A 19,717-nucleotide genomic window follows, 5' to 3' on the forward strand; every position below is an offset into this window, starting at 1 on the left:
TTCTCTACCCTTGCCTTGCAGTCAGAACTAAGAATCTACCTCCTATTTATCCCCCTGCCCCGGGACCACCCCCTTTCCTTAGGGCCCTTTCATCTGAGCGGGGGGGAGGGGGGGGGGATTTTACGCAAATCCCGTGCGTAAAAGCAAACGCACCATGGACTTGGAGAGCTGCCATGATCATTAATCATTGTGGTTGGATGATGGAGAAATTTGGGGTATTTGAGGGACTTCACTTATTATTACTATTATTATTGATATTATTATTATGATTATTCCCTACCATTGGAAATATTTCATCCTCATTATGCTTATTATTACTACTTCCCTTTGATGTTGACAAGTGACCACAACACTAATCCATTGTGGAGTTCTTCTTCTTCTTCTTCTTCTTCTTCTTCTTCTTCTTCTTCTTCTTCTTCTTCTTAGCTCATTTAAAGCAGGATAAATTAAACCAGGCATTGATGTTTAATATAAAGCAGAGTTTGGAGTAATGGAAGCAGACAGGACGGGGGTGGGGGTGGTGGTCGGGGTGGGGATAGGGTGGTGTGCGCCAAGCCGGCTCTGGTGCGCCTTTTCCCGGGTTCCGTGGCAGAGAAGGGCCGCTGAAGTCTTAAGGTGGAGCGGCCTCTCTCTCTCTCTCTCTCTCTCTCTCTCTCTCTCTCTCTCTCTCTCTCTCTCTCTCTCTCTCTCTCTCTCTCTCTCTCTCTCTCTCTCTCTCTCTCTCTCCTCTCTCTCCTCTCTCTCTCTCCTCTCTCTCTCTCTCTGTGTGTGTGTGACTTCTACACACTGAAGAACACTAATATGTTGTGCTTTTCAACATCAAGGCAATGCGTAAAAAGCGCATTTGGAAACTGGTTCACAAGCACTTATTTATTTAAAGTTTTTACCATAATTATATAAAAGCATAATTGTTTTTTCATTCCATTCTAGTTCAGGGATAAATGAAAATGAAGGCATCAAAACACAGTGACAGGATAATCTGCAGATAATTAAGATCAGATCCTTGATTTTATGACTCATATTTGGGTTTGTGGGTACATTTCACTCTGCGTCATGAGTTTCCACTTCGACGCACAGACAAGCGTCACCCCCAAAAGTCCACCTTAATCACAATAATTCAGAAATGACACATTTGTACTTTAATGATTTCCCAGAAGAGGGCAGACTCAGATAAAGGTGGTTTCCCACTGCAGATGCGTAACTTCCAACTTCTACCGACAGGTGGCGACATTTGCTTATAATTGGAGAGACAAAACTGAAGCCCAACCCTTGGGTTCTCAACTGGGTCCCACATTTTCCCAAGATCATTAAATTGTGAGCCACTATTTTATAAATCAACCAACAAAATTTCGTTAAAAAAAAAAAAAAAAAAAAAAAAGTTGTTCAGAGCACACATGTATCATCTTTTTTTAAAAAAATAAATGTATGTATTTTCCTGTGCAACATGCATTTCACAGCACTTTCTTTCAAAAGTAAAGACAAGTCCAATATAAGACACAAATTAACAATTTGCTTTTTACTAGCCGTCTGTGACCCACTTTTGGGTCCCAACCCACCAGTTGAGAATCACTGCTCTAGTCGATGGAGGTAGATTTGTGTCTTTATTATTCAATAATAATAATAATAATAATAATAATAAAACCTTTTCAATCAATTTTTTTTTAACTTCAATCAAGTGTAAAAAAAACTGAGCCAAATAATTGCATTTAGAAACTTTTTGAATAAAGTATTTGTTTCTCTTGTTTTTTTGATTGAAGTAGTTTTTTTTTTTGTTTGATTGATAATTAAGTATTATTCAATCAAAAATACATATTTTCAAGCAAACATAAGTAGTAAAATGCAAAATAATATTTGGGACCCAAATAATTGCATTTAAACACTTTTTTTCTTTGAGTGAAAATATTTATTTTTGATTGAAAAGGTTTCTTTTTTGTAATTATTGAATAATAAAGACACAAATCAACCTCCATCGACTAGAGCAGTGATTCTCAACTGGTGGGTCAGGACCCAAAAGTGGGTCTTCTTCCTACTCCTTTTTTGAACGTGCAAATGTTTTATTGAAATCATCTTACTTTGTGTTTTTGGAAATTAACTTGTTTTGTGACATTCCTTTTATTTTTATATGTATTCATTTTGTTTTTACATGTTCAAAAAAATAAACATAAAAATAACACATATATATATATATATATACAGTATATATACCTTGTTAAAGGTCCAACATTTAAAAAAAATCACCATCAGTTCTTCAATATACAGTATGCAGCCATTGCAGTACTTTTTAATCGCAAACTGTTTACAATTACTTCAAAAACCAATTAATTTCTTGCAAATAAACTCACAAATTGAAAAATAAATAAATAAAAAAATTGCAAAAGCAGGCCGGACACTGGCACATTGACGTGGAAATTGTTACATCATTCATATTAGAAATATACCACTATATCCCTGGAATGTTAAATACATCATACAATACAATACAAAACTCTACTAGGTAAACCTGGGCAATATATTGAGAATAAAAATATATCAAGATTTCTATTTTGGCAACACAGAAAATTACAATATCACCTATGTCAATATATTTTTGATTTATTTTGTATTAAAATACTTGTTTTAGGACAATCATCTGTCGCCATTTTTGAGGAAAAATATTGAGTTGATATTTCTACAGGATGGATCAAATATAATATATACCTTACCTCCATAACATCTATTTCTAGTAGGGCTGGGATGATACGCTTCTATTCAATTTTATCGTGATACTTGGGTGTCAATTTTATATTGCGATTCGACAGTGACAATTACTGCGATTTTAATTTCCTTATTTTATTGAAAGTGGAATCATTCGGTTAATTTATTTAGATCGTGCATGAAATTGCACTTTTGACTCTTTAAATTTTAATATTGTCACAAAAAAATTGCGATATATGCGTGAATCAATATTTTTTCCCGCGCCTTTGATTTTTAAAACTTATTATTCTTTTAATTGTAGATAAATCCCCTCTATCGCTGCTTTCATCATCATATCTATAGTCGTAACCTCGAGGACTTTCTGCGAAAGAAAGAAATGACACACACACACACAAAAAGATTTAAATATATAGATTTTATATACATATATTCATGTGGAAGACACTATATTCTTACAAAAAAAACAATCCCTCATGGTCATATTTCTAAGTTAAATAGTAATTTGATACAAAATTACTATTAAATAAATAAACACATCTCATCGTTCGGATTTATTCACACGACAGTTGTAACAAACAATAAATTACAAGTTCAGTGCTGTGTTTGTCGTCAACAGGAGGCGTAGAGTGTGGAGATGTTGATTCCTCACACAAACACGTGGTGGATATTGTGTAAATAAACACATTGTGAAGTTTATCGTAGTTCCCATGCTTTTGTTTTCTGAATGTGTGGCGTATATATCTATGCCAGATGGGTGAGGTTTACCACACAGACATTTTCACACAATTACAGGAAAACATTTTTAAAGTCCATTAGCGAGGTATGTAACACCTGAGCTCAACTGAAACCACGTTTTCACTCCAGTTTCTGGCACCTTTTACACGGGATTTGAAGACATGACGCACATAAACACTAACTCTGCATATTTATTGTTGATTATTTAACTCTGTTTAAGGTGTAAATGTAAATTGTGCTACATATTCAAGCGATCGTTACTTAAAAAAATCCATCACCACTAATTGTTTCCACATTTTTACATTTAAGTCCTTGTATCTTTAGGAAAACTTAAGACAGTAAAAAATCTATCTCAAACTCTGTTGCCCTAAGGCACGTGTCAAACCTAAGGCCTGAGGGCCAAATCCAGCCTTTTGGAGCATCCAATTCGGCCCCCCAGGAGAAAGAAAAAATTAATGACACTCAATATTTGCAGGGGCTCACATTTTTCTCTTATAAGGCATGACTGCAGTCAAATTTAATGTTAAAACTCAAAATTCTTACAAAATCCTTCAATTTTCTTCAAATTGGTCACAAAATCTAGGAAATTTAAAGTCCTGTTGGGACTGATATGTCACTTATTGCTTGGATAGTGTCAGTTTCTTACATATTTTGTATTTTATGTATACACAGAAATGCAAACTAGGGTACAATAATGTTGAAATTACTAGTCTTCCCGCATGAAATTTGTGGCCCACTTCTGCTCCGTATTTGGCACCTGAACCAAAATGAGCTGGACACTTCTTCCCTAAGGCCTAGCTTGATAGCCTAGCCTAGCATAAAGACAAATCCAATTTGGTGTTTATTCGTCGCATGTTGATTTCTTAAAAGCTAAATTGTGTTTTTAACCTTGCCGTCTCATATGTTTTTTTTTTTTTTTTTATATATAAATGGAAATTAAAGGTTAGTAAAAGGCCAGAAAGACAAATAAGGGGGCAACAATCCTCTTTGGTAAACTGTTAGCGAAGCGGCTAGCATGTTAAAAGCTAAACCTTCAGACATTTTGAACTCAGAATGTCCATTTCTTGGCAAACCTCACCCAACATCAGGTCAAACAAAGAGCTTTGGGACGTAAAACCAGTCAGAGACACTCATTTTGCCATTTCAGATGCTGTTGCAAGTATCCAGGGCACACATTGTCATGTTAGCATCAGCAGACACACAAAAAAAAACACAACTGTCGTAGCACCAGCATAACGAACGATACAGAAGAAGCTTTAAAACAAAATCCATCTGTTCATGGTACAAACATTATGCTAAATGCTACCTCTGCCTGAAACCTGTACGTAACCTTTAGGATCCAGATATCGGAATAACGACGACGCATGTGGTGAGCGCAAAAGTCAAACTGCTGAGTCATTGTAGGCTACCGGTGACTATCAAATACTGTAGATTACGATTAAACATTTATTTCCCGAAGATGCTTCAAGATCAGAGGAAGAGCATTAGCATTACAACACGTCACTGGATTAGCGCTTTGTTAAAACAACCTCACTCCTGTAACGTTGTTGCTTTACCAAATAGCCTACATGGGTTTTCCAGTTATAACTTCTCTTGTTTCACATTCATTTGCCTTTTCATAGAAGATGTCCCTACATTATCCCAGATTGACAACAAAATATGACATTAGCTAATCTATGCTAATCAATGAGAAGTTCTGTGGGTATTTATATTCCAAAATCTTAGAATTTCAGGCCAATTTATTAGAAAAGGATGATTTAAATACTACACTTGTAATTAAACCACTGTTGGCTGTAAACTTTGTATCATTTATTCTTTGAAGTTGTCAAAAAACATCCTGAAATCGTGAACTGTAGGAGAAGGGAGAGAAGTCCTTTGAAATTGAAAGCGGAGGTCTTTTATGTTGCCATTCCTTGCTACCGTCAGGGAATCGAGTTTATTGAAGTGACTCCATAATCCTCACATGTTGGGTGACCTTCAGGATTATCACATGGGCAGGAGTGGAAATACAAGCCCTTCCCATGGTTTGGCCTTTTGTGTTGTTCACACTCACGACAACGAACAGATGTTTTGTCTTCAAAGATCACCATAGCGACAAGAAGACCAGGAAGAACAACAGACTGGAGTGAGTACAATCACATAATGTCCACATTGGAAAAGACATGCAACACAGTTCTCAGGCGTGTTGGGGCGCATCTTCCTACGAAAACTCTTTCCTTTCTATTTGTGCTCTGCATAGCTACGTTGATTCCTGGCACTTCCTCAGGTATGTAGTCAGGTACATCCGAGTCAGTCTTTCTAAAGCCTCCTTGTGTACAGTTATGGTTCTGGTTCTGTCCACAAACATTCACAGACCAGTTCTCAGTCACACATCCAGCACTTGAGACTCTTTATCTGATGAACTGATTACAACTTCTTCCTACAAAGTGTGTACATCTTTAGGCTCAACATTTCTTTACCAGACAGTGTTTGAAGGCAGAGGGGCGAGTATTGAGAACGCAGCCTTTAGATAGCTTCCCGCCCCAGTCCTTACATTGCACTGTCCGGCTTTGCCAACCAGCGTCACAAGTTCTTGAACAGTTCATCCAAGGCCCCGTTACCCACTGAGGTCCTGGGGTTGCAGTTGAAGGACCTGGACCTGTGGGTATCACTGAAGTTGTCGTAGTGGCACTGGTGTAGGTTCTTGTCGTGGGTGATGATGCTTTCTGCAATTGAAGGGACTTTGAATTGGCTAGAACTGGATTTGATGGCTGTTGAGGAGCCACCCAACGAGGCATGAAGAAGCTGTAACGGACATCCAGGGGCTTTTTGGCATCTGTTGCTAGAATCTGGATCACCAAGGCTTCTTGGACAGCCCCAGGGCCCATGCTGTGCAACCACTCGTCCCTTTGGCTCCAGCCACTGTAGTTGAGCACAGAACCAATGAGGGGGATGATACTTTCGGAGGTAGAGATCATGAACTTTCCATTCAGGAGGTAGTCTCCATTGGGTCGTCGGAGGGCCAGATAGGCGGTGTAGCGAGTCTGGTCTTTGGCTTTGTACTGGCGAACCTTAATGTGAGTTGAACCGGCGGGGATCTTCACCACATCAGTGTACCCCTTACTGTTTGATGGGGAAGTAAATAGAGAAGTCACATGGAGATTCAACTAATGTTTATTCACACACAACAGTTTTTCTTTTTTTACCTCTTCTTGGTGAAGTTTCCCACCACACGTACACACCCGGTGTTGTCCCCACCACAGATACCACACTTGTCAAACTGGAGCTTGGATCCGATGATTCCATCACACCCAGTTCGTATGCATTTCCCCTTCACGCAAACCGAGCTGCTGTACGGACGACACTCAGTCCCGTCCACCACCTGAACATGAAGAACCATGATGACTCTGAGCATTACATACAAACACATCATTCATCACAGATGTTCCTTTTAGGTGCAACTTACCCTCTGGGAAAACACCACATAGTATCCCGTGCCTTTTGCCCGACAAGTTAATTTGCAAACGTCTTTCGGGAGAACACCAGCATACTTCGGCACCCACTCGACAAAGGTCTTGACACCTTTGGGATCCGTTTGCGGACCATTGCGCACCTCACATTGCTCCTGGCGGAAGCTTTTATCTGACAATCAGACACATGGATAAATAACTAAATAAATCAAACATACACCGTCGAGTTGGTAAATTCATGCATAGGTAGGTGTTGATGATTACTTGAAACTGGGCACGATGTAACGCTGCAGGACCGATAGATGGCTCTCTTGCCCGTGCAGTAGCGCCCGTTGTTTCGTGGCGGCGGGTTGTTGCACAAACGTTGGGCGAACTGCACGCCGCCGCCGCAAGTTCTAGAACATGCACCCCACGAACCCCAAGAACTCCAGCTGCCGTGATTTGACACCTGAGAGGGAAAGATCGTCAGCTACCAAAACAGCATCATTCAACGTCATGTGATGATGTCAACCCACTTCCCTTCATCCCCAATCAAGAACACATGCAGTTCCTTTAGTCATTTAGTAACAATTCAATTTGCAGTACAAGTACAAAGTAACCATTGTTCAGGAATAAAAAATGCTGATGTGACATAATGGCTCTATCTTAAGTGCACCTCTTTGTTTTTCCACGAATAAGCTCACAATGCCAGTTGTTGATTAGAAATCAGTGTTGGACTATGGAATATTCCCTTTTTTGTTTGTCAAGCTCACTCAGTCTTACCGAGTAATGCTTCTTGCGCGTCTTGTCCACACACTTCCCCTGAAGGCAGATGCGTCCTTTTCCGCAGGGCGTGCCCTCTACCGCGGGCAGCTTCTTGGTCAGACACACCATCTGCCCCTGACGCATGACGGCGCACCACAGCCGGGAGCACACGTCCATGCCCGGGCAGACCGTGTACTCCGGTCCGAAGGCCAGGCGACACTGGCGCACGGCGTCGTAGCTTTGTCCCGGAAGCTCTTCAGGGCCGAGGAGCGACTGGCGAGGAGAATCGAGGAGACACTCGGCTGTGGGTAGAGGAAAGAAGATGGTATTAACAGCAGAGCTTTAGATCCGAAAGGAAACTGGAAGGCCTAATATGAGTCATGCCTTGGCAGCACGGCAAAAATGCTTTTTAAAGACGTCCATATGACTATAAAACCTCTCTCTGTTAACAGATTTCAGCAGTGTTGCCAGATTTGGCCATGCTGGATAAAAAGTAATCAGCCATATTTTTCAACCCTTGATTTGAGCTTTGTTTGATGGAATATGAGGAAACACGAAAGATCAAATGGATCTCTGAGAATTTGGGTTTCAGAGTCACATCCAAACCAAACCTCCTCCCACACCAACAAATGTAGGGCCGCGATCGAGGAAAACAGATAATAATTGGGCACCAACATGACAATAAAATGTCTTTTGGGACCATATCATGCATTTACTTGCTATTTTTCTCCCCATAAAACGGGTGATTGAATTTCCTGTTAAATAAGTTGCTGAGTGTGTAGCATTGTTGCCAACAGACAGTCAAAATCTTGTGATTTCAGCGTTACCATGCCGTTTTTCAATAATATCTCAAGCATCCATCCATTTTCTGACCCACTTGTTCCTTTTTTCAGGTTGGCAGGGGTCTGCTGGTGCAGGGATGAGCAACTCTATCACAGTGGGGGCCACAATAATGTGATTGTATCTGATCCGAGGGCCACATTATCAACATTTATGTCAGCATTTAGAATAATGACCAAGGGGTTATGTCATCTTTTTTGTCGAAGTCTGGTTTAGTTGTTTTGTCAGTTTTTAGTCATTGTGTGCTTTTGTTATTTTTTTGTGTTCTTGTTTCAATTGTGTGTACTTTCCTGTCATTTTGCGCAATTGTGTTGACAGTTTTTGGAGATATTCTGTAATGTGTTGTTGCGTCTGTCTCTTTTGTCATTTTGTGCATTTTGGGAAATTTTTTGTGTACTTTTGGCATTTTGCTTTCAATTTGTGTGTTTTGGGAGTTATTTTGTGTATTATGTTGCACTGTATATTCCTTTTCAACTTCTGGAAAAACAATTTTTGGGGATTTGTTTTAGGGGCCGCACAAAATTAGACCGAGGGCAATGAAGCATTTGGAAAACTTTGAAAGGGAAAATGGGAGGTTGCCATACCGTTGCCGTCATCAAAGAAGTCCGTGATGGTCGCTGAGGTGCAGCGGCTCCACGGTTTGGAGGCGTCGATGGAGGTGAGGATGGACGACATCAGCCTCTTGTCGCTGTTCACGCCAAATCGCTCCTCGCAGAACTTGGAGTCATCGTGGGACAGGCCGAGCAGGTGCCCTGAGGCGGACACACATAATGTTTTTCCCTGAAGCTTTTTGACAGTCGTGCGTGGAAAGACAACGGCAGCAGGAATGAGTAAAGTAAACACAGCGAGCACTCAGTGTCACGAGCTGACGCTGCAGTGATTTAACAAGCTGTAGCTAGGGCTGGGCGTGTGCAGACGTGCTCACCGATCTCATGGGCCACAGTGAACGCGGCGTGAAGCCCGTCGTCCTCGATGACGGCGCAGCTTCTCTCTGGGGAGCAGATGGCGCCCACGTCGGCCATGCCGAGGGTGTCACAGGAGTGGTGGCCACAGAGGTCCTGACAAAGCAAGAACGGAACATTTGAATCCACAAACGTTGGAAATCACATGAAAGAAGCAAAGAGAAGTGCAGTTATGGTGAAAATGGGAGGACGAGTATGTTTTTAACCAACTATTTATCATTTATTTACTGAGCACACATTAAAGAAAAACAACACTAAAGGTGCAAGGAGGGAACGAAGGCCAAAGGGCGTGTAAAAGAGCTCCACCCTTTTCAATAAACACAAGTAATTTAAAATAAACATGAGACAAAATGCACAAATAAACTTTGATATATGAGGAAAAATAATGTGTACAAAAAGTATGTGTCAAAAGACAAATGAAAATATTAAAAAAATGATAGATTTGATTGATAATTAAAAAAAAAAAGAAATACAAACGTACAAAACAAACCATGACAAAGCTGTTATTAAGTATGTGATGCTCAACATGTGGCTCTTTTTATTCCCCCAGAAAACCTTAAAAGGAGGAACTTTTCAACCGCTTTTTACCTTTTTTGCCCCTTTCCCAAAATAACTGACACTTATTTTAGCTTCCTTTTGACAATAAATCAAAATTTTTCCGAATCTTTGACACTTTTATCAAATTTTTGTCCTTCTTTAAACATTTTTTTGCCACTTTTCATCCAAATAAGCTACATTTTGTCATTACATACCACCCGTTTCCTCTTTTTTGTCAATTATTTTTGCCACTCTTTACTGCTTTTGGCCTATTTTAGTCACTTTTCACTCTTTTCTTGACCATTTTTTTATCACTTTATGTCTTTCCTGCTCATTTCTGTGAAAATCTGTCTCCTTTATACATGACTCAGGCTTGGCTGATGGCTTTTCCCTCATCATCCTCTCATCTCTTCATCTTTTCAGAGCGGTAAAGAGGCTTTCATTCATTCAGCCACTTCCTTCCTCCCATCCTTCCTTTCTTTAATCTCTCGTTTTGTTTTTCGTCCTTCCAACACACACCATTGATCCCTGGTTTGATTCCCACACATGTCCATGCAGACGAGGCCTGGGGCTAATCACGCTGCCACTGTCCCATGTACACGTGCTAACATTTTAACATACAGCACCAGCAATGTGGCTGGTGCACGTGACGCAGTCAACACGGCACAGAGTGTTGTCGTGTTGACAGGCTTGGTTTAGAACAGATGTGTCAAACTCAATTATAACATTAATGTGCCCTCTACATATACGTAAATGATATTTCAAGTATGCGAGGCACCGATGATATCCGGTAAGTGACATATCAGTACCTGCAGGATGTTCTCTTTTAAATTTCATAGATTTTGTGCTAAATCTTCAATTAATTCGGGGAAATTATGTTTAATTTGAATGTTTGTCTGTTTTTGTAGTCGTTTTGTGTATTTTTGGTGTCATTTTGTTGTTGTTTCTTTTTATTATTCAGTATATTCTTCATTTATTTTGTGTGTTTTTGTTGTCATTTTGTGTTTCGTTGGTATTATTTAAGTTATTCTATCTCAGTGTGTGTGTTTTTGGTGTCGTTTTGTATGTTTCTCTGTTATTTTTGCCTATTTTGTAGTGATCATGTGTGTTTTTCTCTGTTGTGTCTTTGTTGTTGTTTTGTGTGTTGCTGGTAATAAGTATTTTTCTCTCTTAGCGAGTGTGTTTTTGGTGTCATTTTTATGTATTTTTGGTGTCTTTTGTTGTTGTTTGTCTGTTCTTTTTATTATTCAGCATCTTTTTCTCCGATTTTGAACGTTGTTGTTGTCATTTTGTGCGTCGTTGGTATTTGTTTTAATTAGTTTCTCTCAGCGTGTGTAGTTTTGTACGTTTCTCTGTTATTTTTGCCTATTTTGTAGTGACCTTGTGTGTTTTTCTCTCATTTATTGTGTCTTTGTTGTTGTTTTGTGTGTTAATTTTCTCTCTTGGTGCGTGTGTTTTTAATGTCATTTTGTCATTGTTTGTTCCTTTTATTATTCAGTAGATCTTCAGTTTATTTTGTGTGTTTTTGTTGTCGTTTTTAGAGTTCCTGGTAAAGTATGATTATCATTTTTAACTAAAAATAAACATCATAAAACCACCTAATTTAAGGCTTTTATTTGTTAATTTTCCCCTCTCTCAAGTACGCCCTGTAGTGCCATCGCGTAGCCCCATTTGACACGTTGTTTAGAACAAATTGCCTTGTGTTCTGCTCTCACACACACACACACTTGAGGAACTCGAGGAAAACCCACTTATTAGGATCTACAAGTGAGAAAGTAGCTGCAGCTTTTCCTCCTCCTGCTCTTTGCACATTTCCTTTTTCATTCTTGCACTTTCAGACTTGAGAACAGGATATTTGGGGGCGGGGGGAAGGACTTGAGAGTCAACGTTGCGGGGGAAAAAGGATTAAGGATTGGCGGAAATTAAAAAAAAGAAGTGAAAAAACAGGGAGGTCGAGATATTAGTAGAAATAATAGGAGGACAAGGGGCCGGCTGGATGCAAGGGTCAGGGGCAGTGTGTGTGTGTGTGTGTGTGTGTGTGTCCACCTCACTTGCAGAGGCTTGCGTTGAACAAACAGACGGCCAGACCCAGACATACACAGAGGTCTCTCCCAGGGTGTGTTTAGCTCATTTTATGTAACACACACACGCACACACAATGACGACAAAGTGTGTGTGTGCATGTGCTTTTTAAATGAAATGTGTGAGGGTTTTTTTTTTTTTTTTTTTTAAATCGGTAAATTAATTTTTTTTAAAAAAAAATACCATAGACTGCCTGAGTAGGAACTCCGATTTTCCGTGATTGCAGAAAACGGCCATAAAAAAAAAAAAAAAAAAAAGAAAAAAAGGAAAACAGAATTCAGGTTCTGAAACGGAAAATACATCTGACCTGTTTTTTTTATTTTTTATTTTCAATTTCTCTCTTTATTTAAAATCAGGCCACAACATGACACGGAAAAGCCTCACGTGCACGTTTTGGGACAATATCACAAATTGAAACGCAATTTGTCATCGGAAAACTGTCGACTGAATGACTAGAATGTGTCACAAATGGACAAATATGACAGATTACGTCCATAATCCTGTTAAAGGTCTAACGCTACATATTGGTGCGAGTGGCTGAGGGTTAGCAGTGTGGCTAATGTCACCCTGCCATTTTTGTAAATCACCTGAAATGTAAAAAAACATCAAATGAATACCAGTATTTGACTCTATCAACCCTATTCGGCATGTTTGGTACGATTTTTGGATGTTTAACAGCCAGTGAAGTCGTCTTAACAGGGAACGACGATGAAACTGAAAAGAAATGAAAAAGTTGATGCGTAAAAGTGAAAACCCTGAAACAAAGGTTGGTAATGGGAAAATGGGAGGTTCTATCTAAGAGAGGAAGAACTTTGACAACTTAAATCTCAACTAATGCATGATAATACGCCTCAATAAAAGGTTGCCCTTAAAGGGATCCTCCACTGTTTTTACAAATGTGGCCCAAAACCTTTCAAATGTATTTATTAGAAGATCTATGCCTAACAAAACACACTATTTTGCACCATGAATGTTTAATTAACTTTTAAAATTGGGACTACTTTACAGTTTTAGAGCCTGTGTTCCTCTTGAAATCATGTGATTGATGATGTCACAGGGCCCCACTGCCTGTAAACATCCCATTGTTTTTGATTGGAGTGAAACATTCAGCCTGATTTTCAGATCATTTAGCAGCTTTTTAGGTCAAAATGACAACTTGTGCTGCTTATGGTTGCTTTAAAAAAAGGAGGAAATATTAAAGATGTTGATGTAAACCTCTTTTGTTTACAAAAAAAAGATAAAAACGGATTGGTAGTAGACAACATAGCGGAGAAGAAGAGCTCTCCTTAGGAACCTTTACTTCCCCTTTGGCTGGTGTAAGCAAGTAAATAATGTACTGTTGAAGGACTTCCACCTTCTATCCTCAGGGTTTGTGTGTCTTTAACTTCAGGCACCACATTTTTTGGGTCCCATTTGTTTTCATTCTCTTTTCCTGATTATTTAAAGCAACCAAAAGCAGCACAAATGGTCATTTTGACCTAAAAAGCTGCAAAAATGATCTAAAAAGCAGGTTGAATGCTTCAATCCAATAGAAAACAATGAGATGTTTACAGGCAGTGGGGCCCTGTGACATCATCAATCACGGATGGCGGAACACAGGCTCTAAAACTGTCAAGTAATGTCATTTTTAAAAGTTAATTAAACAAATATGGTGCAAAATAATGTGTTTTGTTAGGCATAGATCTACTAATAAGTACATTTCAAAGGTTTTAGGCCATATTTGTAAAAACAGTGGAGGATCCCTTTAAAATAAAATGAGTGATATTTGTCATGGCGTAAAGCCAGATGATGAGATTTTGCATTTATAGTCACGCAACGTTAGTTCTAAGAAAAAATATCAAGCAAAGTTTTGCTCAAAATAAGTAGATAATCACAAAAGTCGCAGAAAGACACGTTTGTTTCCATCTTCCTGACCATTCACAGTCAGTTTTTTTGTTTCCAGAAGGACAAATCAGGTCAAGCTGCTGGAAAAGTGATGATCATGTGTGGCTACAGTAAATAGCACGGGGCCTGTGAGGTCAAAGGTCACTGATCCGAACGTTTCTGCGGCTCTGGAGTGTGAAATATCAGGAGCATTTCAAACAAACGCATGTGCCAGTTGTGACGTGAAGCGGGGGTTGGGAAACGTCCACGAGGACAGAGGGGAAATCAGGTCAACAAAAGACGGATGCGAAATGTGATATTTATGTCAATATTTACAAAGCACGAAACCTCACGTGCTTTTTACGCGTCGCCGAAATGAAATCTCACCGTGTCGATGGGGTCGACACTTACTCGCCAACAGAGTTTGTTCAAATATTATGAAGAAATCAAACGTCCACCCAAATGCACAGAGTACACAAAAACACAAAATAATTCATTCCAAAAAACACACAAACCTCATGTAGACACCGCAATAATCGAAAAATATACAAGACAACACAACATGACAACACATAAACACAAAATAACTGAAATATTTACCAAACATGAACAAAAATGCACAAAATAACCACATGATAACAACATCACACAAAAGCGACACATAGGAACACTTATAGGAACATTTTAAATGAAGTTTGAAAAAACAAACATTCAAAAAGTCAACAAAAATCTACAAAATGTTTGTTAACATTTACACAATGTTAACAAAAATACACAACTGACAACAAAGACGCACACAACAACCACTAAAACAAACAAAATCACCAGACATTACAGAATAGACACACAAACTGTTCACAAAACGAGAGGAAAATACAGAAAACAACAACAATAATACAGAAAGTGACTCCAAACACGCACAAATCGGCAATAAAAATGCAGAAAATGACAGAAAAATACACAAAATTACAACACATTATCAACATTCATGTCAGCATTTAGAACAATGACCAAACTAAGCATTAATACAAGCTTTAAAACACACATTTTGTGTTTTTAAATTCATTAGTAGAGTTTCTCATCAATATGGACATTTTTTATTGTCTTTTGTGTGTTTTTCAAGTCATGATGAGTGTTTTTGTTGTATTTTTTCTGTTCTTGTTGTCATTTTATGTATTTTTCTGTCATTTTGTGTAATTTCATGAATTTTTTTTTTTTAAACTTTTTGTGTTTTTGTACTTTTGACATTTTGCTGTTGTGTTCTGTGTTTCTGTGAGTGTCGTGTATCATGGTCTTCATGGATTACAATTTTGTTTTGGGGCCGCGAAAAATTAGCCAGAGGGCCGCATCTGGCCCCCGGGCCACCAGTTGCCTAAGCCTGCCCTACAGTGACCGCTTTGTCCATGTAACGTTCACATGTGGACGCTCAATGTCCCCGTTGTTCAGACCACGTGTTGGCATGTGAGGAAGTGGGTGACGCCACGGCACGGGTCAGCTCACCGTGGGTGTGGGCGTGGGTGGTGGGGGGGGCAATTGGACGCGAACACAAAAGGAGCACGGCCCCTTTAACCCTGTGATCCGCTCTGGCCTCTGTGAGGGAACAGTGGGAAGATTTTATGGTCCAGGTTGTCAGAAATCTAACGCAAACATGGGCAACTTTTATGTTTGTGTGTTTGTGGCGTTATTTTGTATTATCTTCACGAGTGTTTTTGTTGTCGTTTTGTGTATTTTTATGTTCTTTTGTCTATTACCTTGTCCGTATGTTTGGATATTTTTGTATTAATTTAGTTATTGTTTTTGTGTGTTTTGAAGCAAAAATTGTGGGTTTCTTGAGTGATTTTGTATATTTTTTGTAGTTTTCTGTAGTTTCGTATGTTTTTTTGGTCGCATATTATAGTATTTTCATTGTTTGCTATTTTTTCTCATATTTTGTAGTCATTTTATGTAATTATATTATTCTGTTTTTATATAATTCTGTATGTTTTCTGCATTTTCGCTGTGTTTTTGAAAATATTTTTCTGATATTTTTGTATTGGTTTTGTGTACTTGTTTTCTGTAGTTTGTTTTTCATTTTTCATTATTATGTATGTTTTTTCAAAATATGTTTTTTTTTAATTTGTGTTATCTTTCGGTGTGTCATTTGACATGTTTTTGGTGTAATTGTTGTGTATTTATAGAGTATCGATTCATTTTGTTACTTTTGTGTTGTTTTTGTAGTTGTTTAGTGTGTCTTTGTCATTTTGCACGCTTGCACAAACGTAGACCGAGGGTTGCCCGTCTCTGATCTAGAGCCTGTGGACCGTCTTTGGGTCTGCGGACCTCAGTTTAAAACTGCTCCTGCCTTTGATGCACATCTGAATTGAATCCAAGTCGAGCTTTTCTTCTTTCTTTTTTCCAACTCTCAGATTCCAACAGTGACAGAAATGAAGTTTTTTTTTTTTTTTACTTGTTTTTGCTCCGTGTTTGAATGTAAACAAAAAGCAACTATTCTTAATGTTGCATCTCTTGATAAAAGCCTTTAAAATCCCCAGAGTTCAAAGGTCAAACTTAAAGTAAGCTGGCTGATTTCGCCCCTCTTGACCCCAAAGTCAGGTCAGACATTTACTTACATGCTTATTTAGGCGACTCCCTGCGGGGGCGGAGCCAACAGAGAGAGCGTTTCCCCTGTGGTGACGGTCTAAGACCTCAGTGAACGTTTATGAATAAAACAAACTGAAGCTGGAACATTCTGAGTCTTCTTCTGCACACAATTCATGATCAAAAAGTCCATCAAGATGGGTACAGGGTAGGAGTGGAAATGTGCTTTCAGAAAGCTCAAAGGTGAAAATCAAACATCAAAGGCACACAACCTTTACGTTTGCCTTTGATGCTGCCTCATGACTGACCCTTTCCACGCTGCCAAAGCCAACTACCCAAGGATGCCACATCCTTCCTGCAGGTGTCGGCCAATGGGGATGCTGAGGTAGTTACAGGCAAAGGACGGGCCAACTGTTCCATAAAGGGAGATCCAACACTGTTAGCCCAACTTAGCAACCACAAAACACACCATTTAAAAAAAAACAACTTAATTTTATCACCTAAAGACAAAGCGTAGGCCTCATAGATCAATAAATTAAAGATTATTTGCTTTTAAAAATATTTCAAAAAGGTTAAAAGGTTTGTTTTGTTCTGCACTGTAAATGCTGCTGTTTTTTTGGTGCATTGCATTGTGGGATGTGGAGTCCTATAGTGTTTTTACTACTTTGTTTTGTTGCCATAATATGAGGTCAGTTATTGGCTCAAAACCATTTTTGTTCTAGTTTGTTCCGTATTCACCTCACTCTACCAGACATTCAATTTTGGTTTGGTCTACGGGACTTCATATCCCACAATGCAAAGCTCAAAACTTTTCCGAAAATATCAACAGGAGAACCTTTTGGTGAAGATTAAAACAAACTTCCGAAGATGATTTTCAGTCTTTTTTTTGTTTCCATAACTCTCGTAGGTTCTTTGGAGGCATTTTGTCTATCTCTTTGTGTATTTTTGACTCTTTTAGTATGTGTCCTTAGAGTTATTTTGTATATTTTTCTCTCATTTTTTGTCGGTGCTTTGTGTTTTTTCCACACAATTTATGTATTTTGTTGTTTGCGATATCTTTTTTACATTTTTGTAGTCGTTTTGTGTAATTATGTTATCTTTTTGTGTGATTTTGGAGTCATTTTAAATATTTTTCTCTCATTTGATGCATTTTTGTTGTCATTTTGCATATTTGCCTGTTATTGTTGTTCATTCTGGCGGTTGTTTTTCTGTATACCCAATATGCAAAATGACATTTTGGAGTCATTTTGCATACTGTTCTGTTTTTTGTGTGTGTTTTTGTTATTGTTTTGTATATTTTCTCCAAATTTGTTGTCATTTTTATGGAATTTGTGTTATTCTTTCATATGTTTTTATGTAATTGTATGTTTCTGGAATATTTTTTTGTTGCTTTACCCGTGTTTTTCTTAAAGCTTTTGGCCTCTGGTAAAAGTAAGTGTTGAAAATGTGCAAATTGAAGTGAGGAAATGACGACTGCTTATAGTTCAAAGGAGAGTTTTGGGGAAGTTTAGTGGCTGATTTTACGCATGTGTGCCTCTGATCAAAGACTGAAGCTGGAGCTGCCAAAGGACTTGGAGACGGAGCCTGGAAAAACACCAGGAAACTCAGGTTTATGGTTGTTTGACTGACGCTGAGCCACATTACGCACGAAGGATGGAGTAGTGGACACACGAAAAGGAAGGAAACAAACACATCAGTGTGCAAGATTCACTGTCAAACTGTGCGTAATGGTGCCACAGGGTGCGCGTAAAGGATCCAAACACACTGGAATCACACCCTGGGTTCTAAGGCGCGCGCACAGGTGCGTGCGTAAAGATCTAAGTCCCTTTACCTGCCTGGTGAAGAGGATGGCCGCGTCATGGTGCTGCAGGTGGTCGTCATCCAGCGGGTTCTGCTGGTTCTGCCACTTGCAGAAGCTCTTGAGCGTCGCCGCCGCGTTCTTGGACACCTCCAGGCCTTTCTCCTTCTCCGTCACCACCGTCACCTTCACCACCGACAGCCGGATTGGGTTCTCGATGCTGGCGTGTCCGTATAGCTTGGAGGCGATAGAGGCCAGTGTGAGTAAGTAGTGGTTCAGGTCTTTGCCGTATTTCTTCGTCATGGTCTGGTCCGCGACCAGGAGCAGCTCCACGTGCCTGGCGCGGGACACAGACCTCTTGCTCCTGCTCCGGGCGCGCGTTTCCACCGCGCTCTTCCCTTTGCGCGCCGCGTGCCTGCGTCCTCTGCGGCGGTCGCGCGTGCCGCAGCTCTCGCGCCCTCCGTCCATGGCTTCGAACCTGAAACTCTCGCGCGTAAAAACGTGCAGCGCGCTCTCCGCGTCCTTGTCCTGCAGGGCGCGCACGTCGTGCTCGTGTCCCTTCGCCCTGATGATGGGGGTGATGGTGTAGCGCGCGTGGTCCACCGCGAAGAAGCCCTGCAGTCCTCCCCCGCACAGGTCCAGCACCGCCAGGGACTCCGGGTTGGAGTTGACCGTGCCGCGGTACGCGCACTCCCGTTGCGGGCGCGTCACACCGAGCCAGTGCTGGGGACCGAAATGATGCGACAGCACCGACTCATCCCGCTCCATGTCCAACTGGAACCGGCTTCCATTCAGGTACAGCAGGTACCCCACCTTCCCCCCTCCGTGGTAAATCCGGTCTATGGTCCGCACTACGCCGTCCGTCCTGCGAGCAGGTGAGAGAGGGGAGCCGCTCACAGGTGGGAGGTAGAAACCCTGGAAAGAAGAAGAAGAGGCTCCGAGTCCTAACTCCACCAAGCACAGCAGCACCAGCACCAACCCGAACCAGTGCATGATCCCAGTCTGATCTCCAAGGCGCGCACACATTGTTTTATTATTCCAGTGGCTTCAAAGCTTCAGGTCAGCGCTGCTGTGGAAGGAAGCATCCTCCATCCATCCTCCTCCTGCTGTCCATCAGATCCATGAGTCGAGCCTCATGCACGGTGGGAACAGAGATCCACAGTGCGCAGCCCTGAGCTGAAGTTGGAGAACAAAAACACAAAGTTTGCTCTTAATAGCAGGCGGAGAGGAAAAAGTCCTGCCCCCTTTGCGCTCAGTCTGCTCTCCTCCTCCTCCTCCTCCTCCTCCTCCTCCTCCTCCTCCTCCTCCTCTCTCTCCTTCTCAAACATGAGCAAAGTCAAGTGCTGGAGGAGGAGATTCATTATTATTATTATTATTATTATTATGGGATCTGCAAACACAGAGAAGTTGGTTTCACTAAGTTTTATACATAAAGG

General features: G+C 40.2%; 1 protein-coding gene across 1 annotated transcript; it reads right to left on the reverse strand.

Annotated features, from left to right (window-relative positions):
• Positions 1-4,328: 4,328 nt before the first annotated feature.
• Positions 4,329-19,519, reverse strand: adamts5 (ADAM metallopeptidase with thrombospondin type 1 motif, 5 (aggrecanase-2)). Its single transcript, XM_028468877.1, has 8 exons — positions 18,315-19,519; positions 9,388-9,520; positions 9,047-9,214; positions 7,641-7,924; positions 7,143-7,326; positions 6,875-7,050; positions 6,615-6,790; positions 4,329-6,531 (listed from the first exon to the last, which is right to left on the reverse strand). The coding sequence occupies exons 1-8, from the start codon at positions 19,305-19,307 to the stop codon at positions 5,874-5,876; spliced, it is 2,772 nt and encodes a 923-aa protein (XP_028324678.1). The 5' UTR covers positions 19,308-19,519; the 3' UTR covers positions 4,329-5,873.
• Positions 19,520-19,717: the final 198 nt, after the last annotated feature.

This window comes from Gouania willdenowi, chromosome 2 (assembly GCF_900634775.1).
Source record: "Gouania willdenowi chromosome 2, fGouWil2.1, whole genome shotgun sequence".
Classification (NCBI taxonomy): Eukaryota; Metazoa; Chordata; class Actinopteri; order Blenniiformes; family Gobiesocidae; genus Gouania; species Gouania willdenowi.

Bases quoted from the DNA above. Each gene is read 5' to 3' on its own strand.
- adamts5 (XM_028468877.1), bottom strand. From the start codon at position 19,307: ATGTGTGCGCGCCTTGGAGATCAGACTGGGATCATGCACTGGTTCGGG. The intron at 7,327-7,640 runs GTAAGACTGAGT...TTTCCCTCTCAG, and splicing joins CGCGCAAGAAGCATTACTCG to GTGTCAAATCACGGCAGCTG. The intron at 6,532-6,614 runs GTAAAAAAAGAA...CCCATCAAACAG, and splicing joins GGAAACTTCACCAAGAAGAG to TAAGGGGTACACTGATGTGG.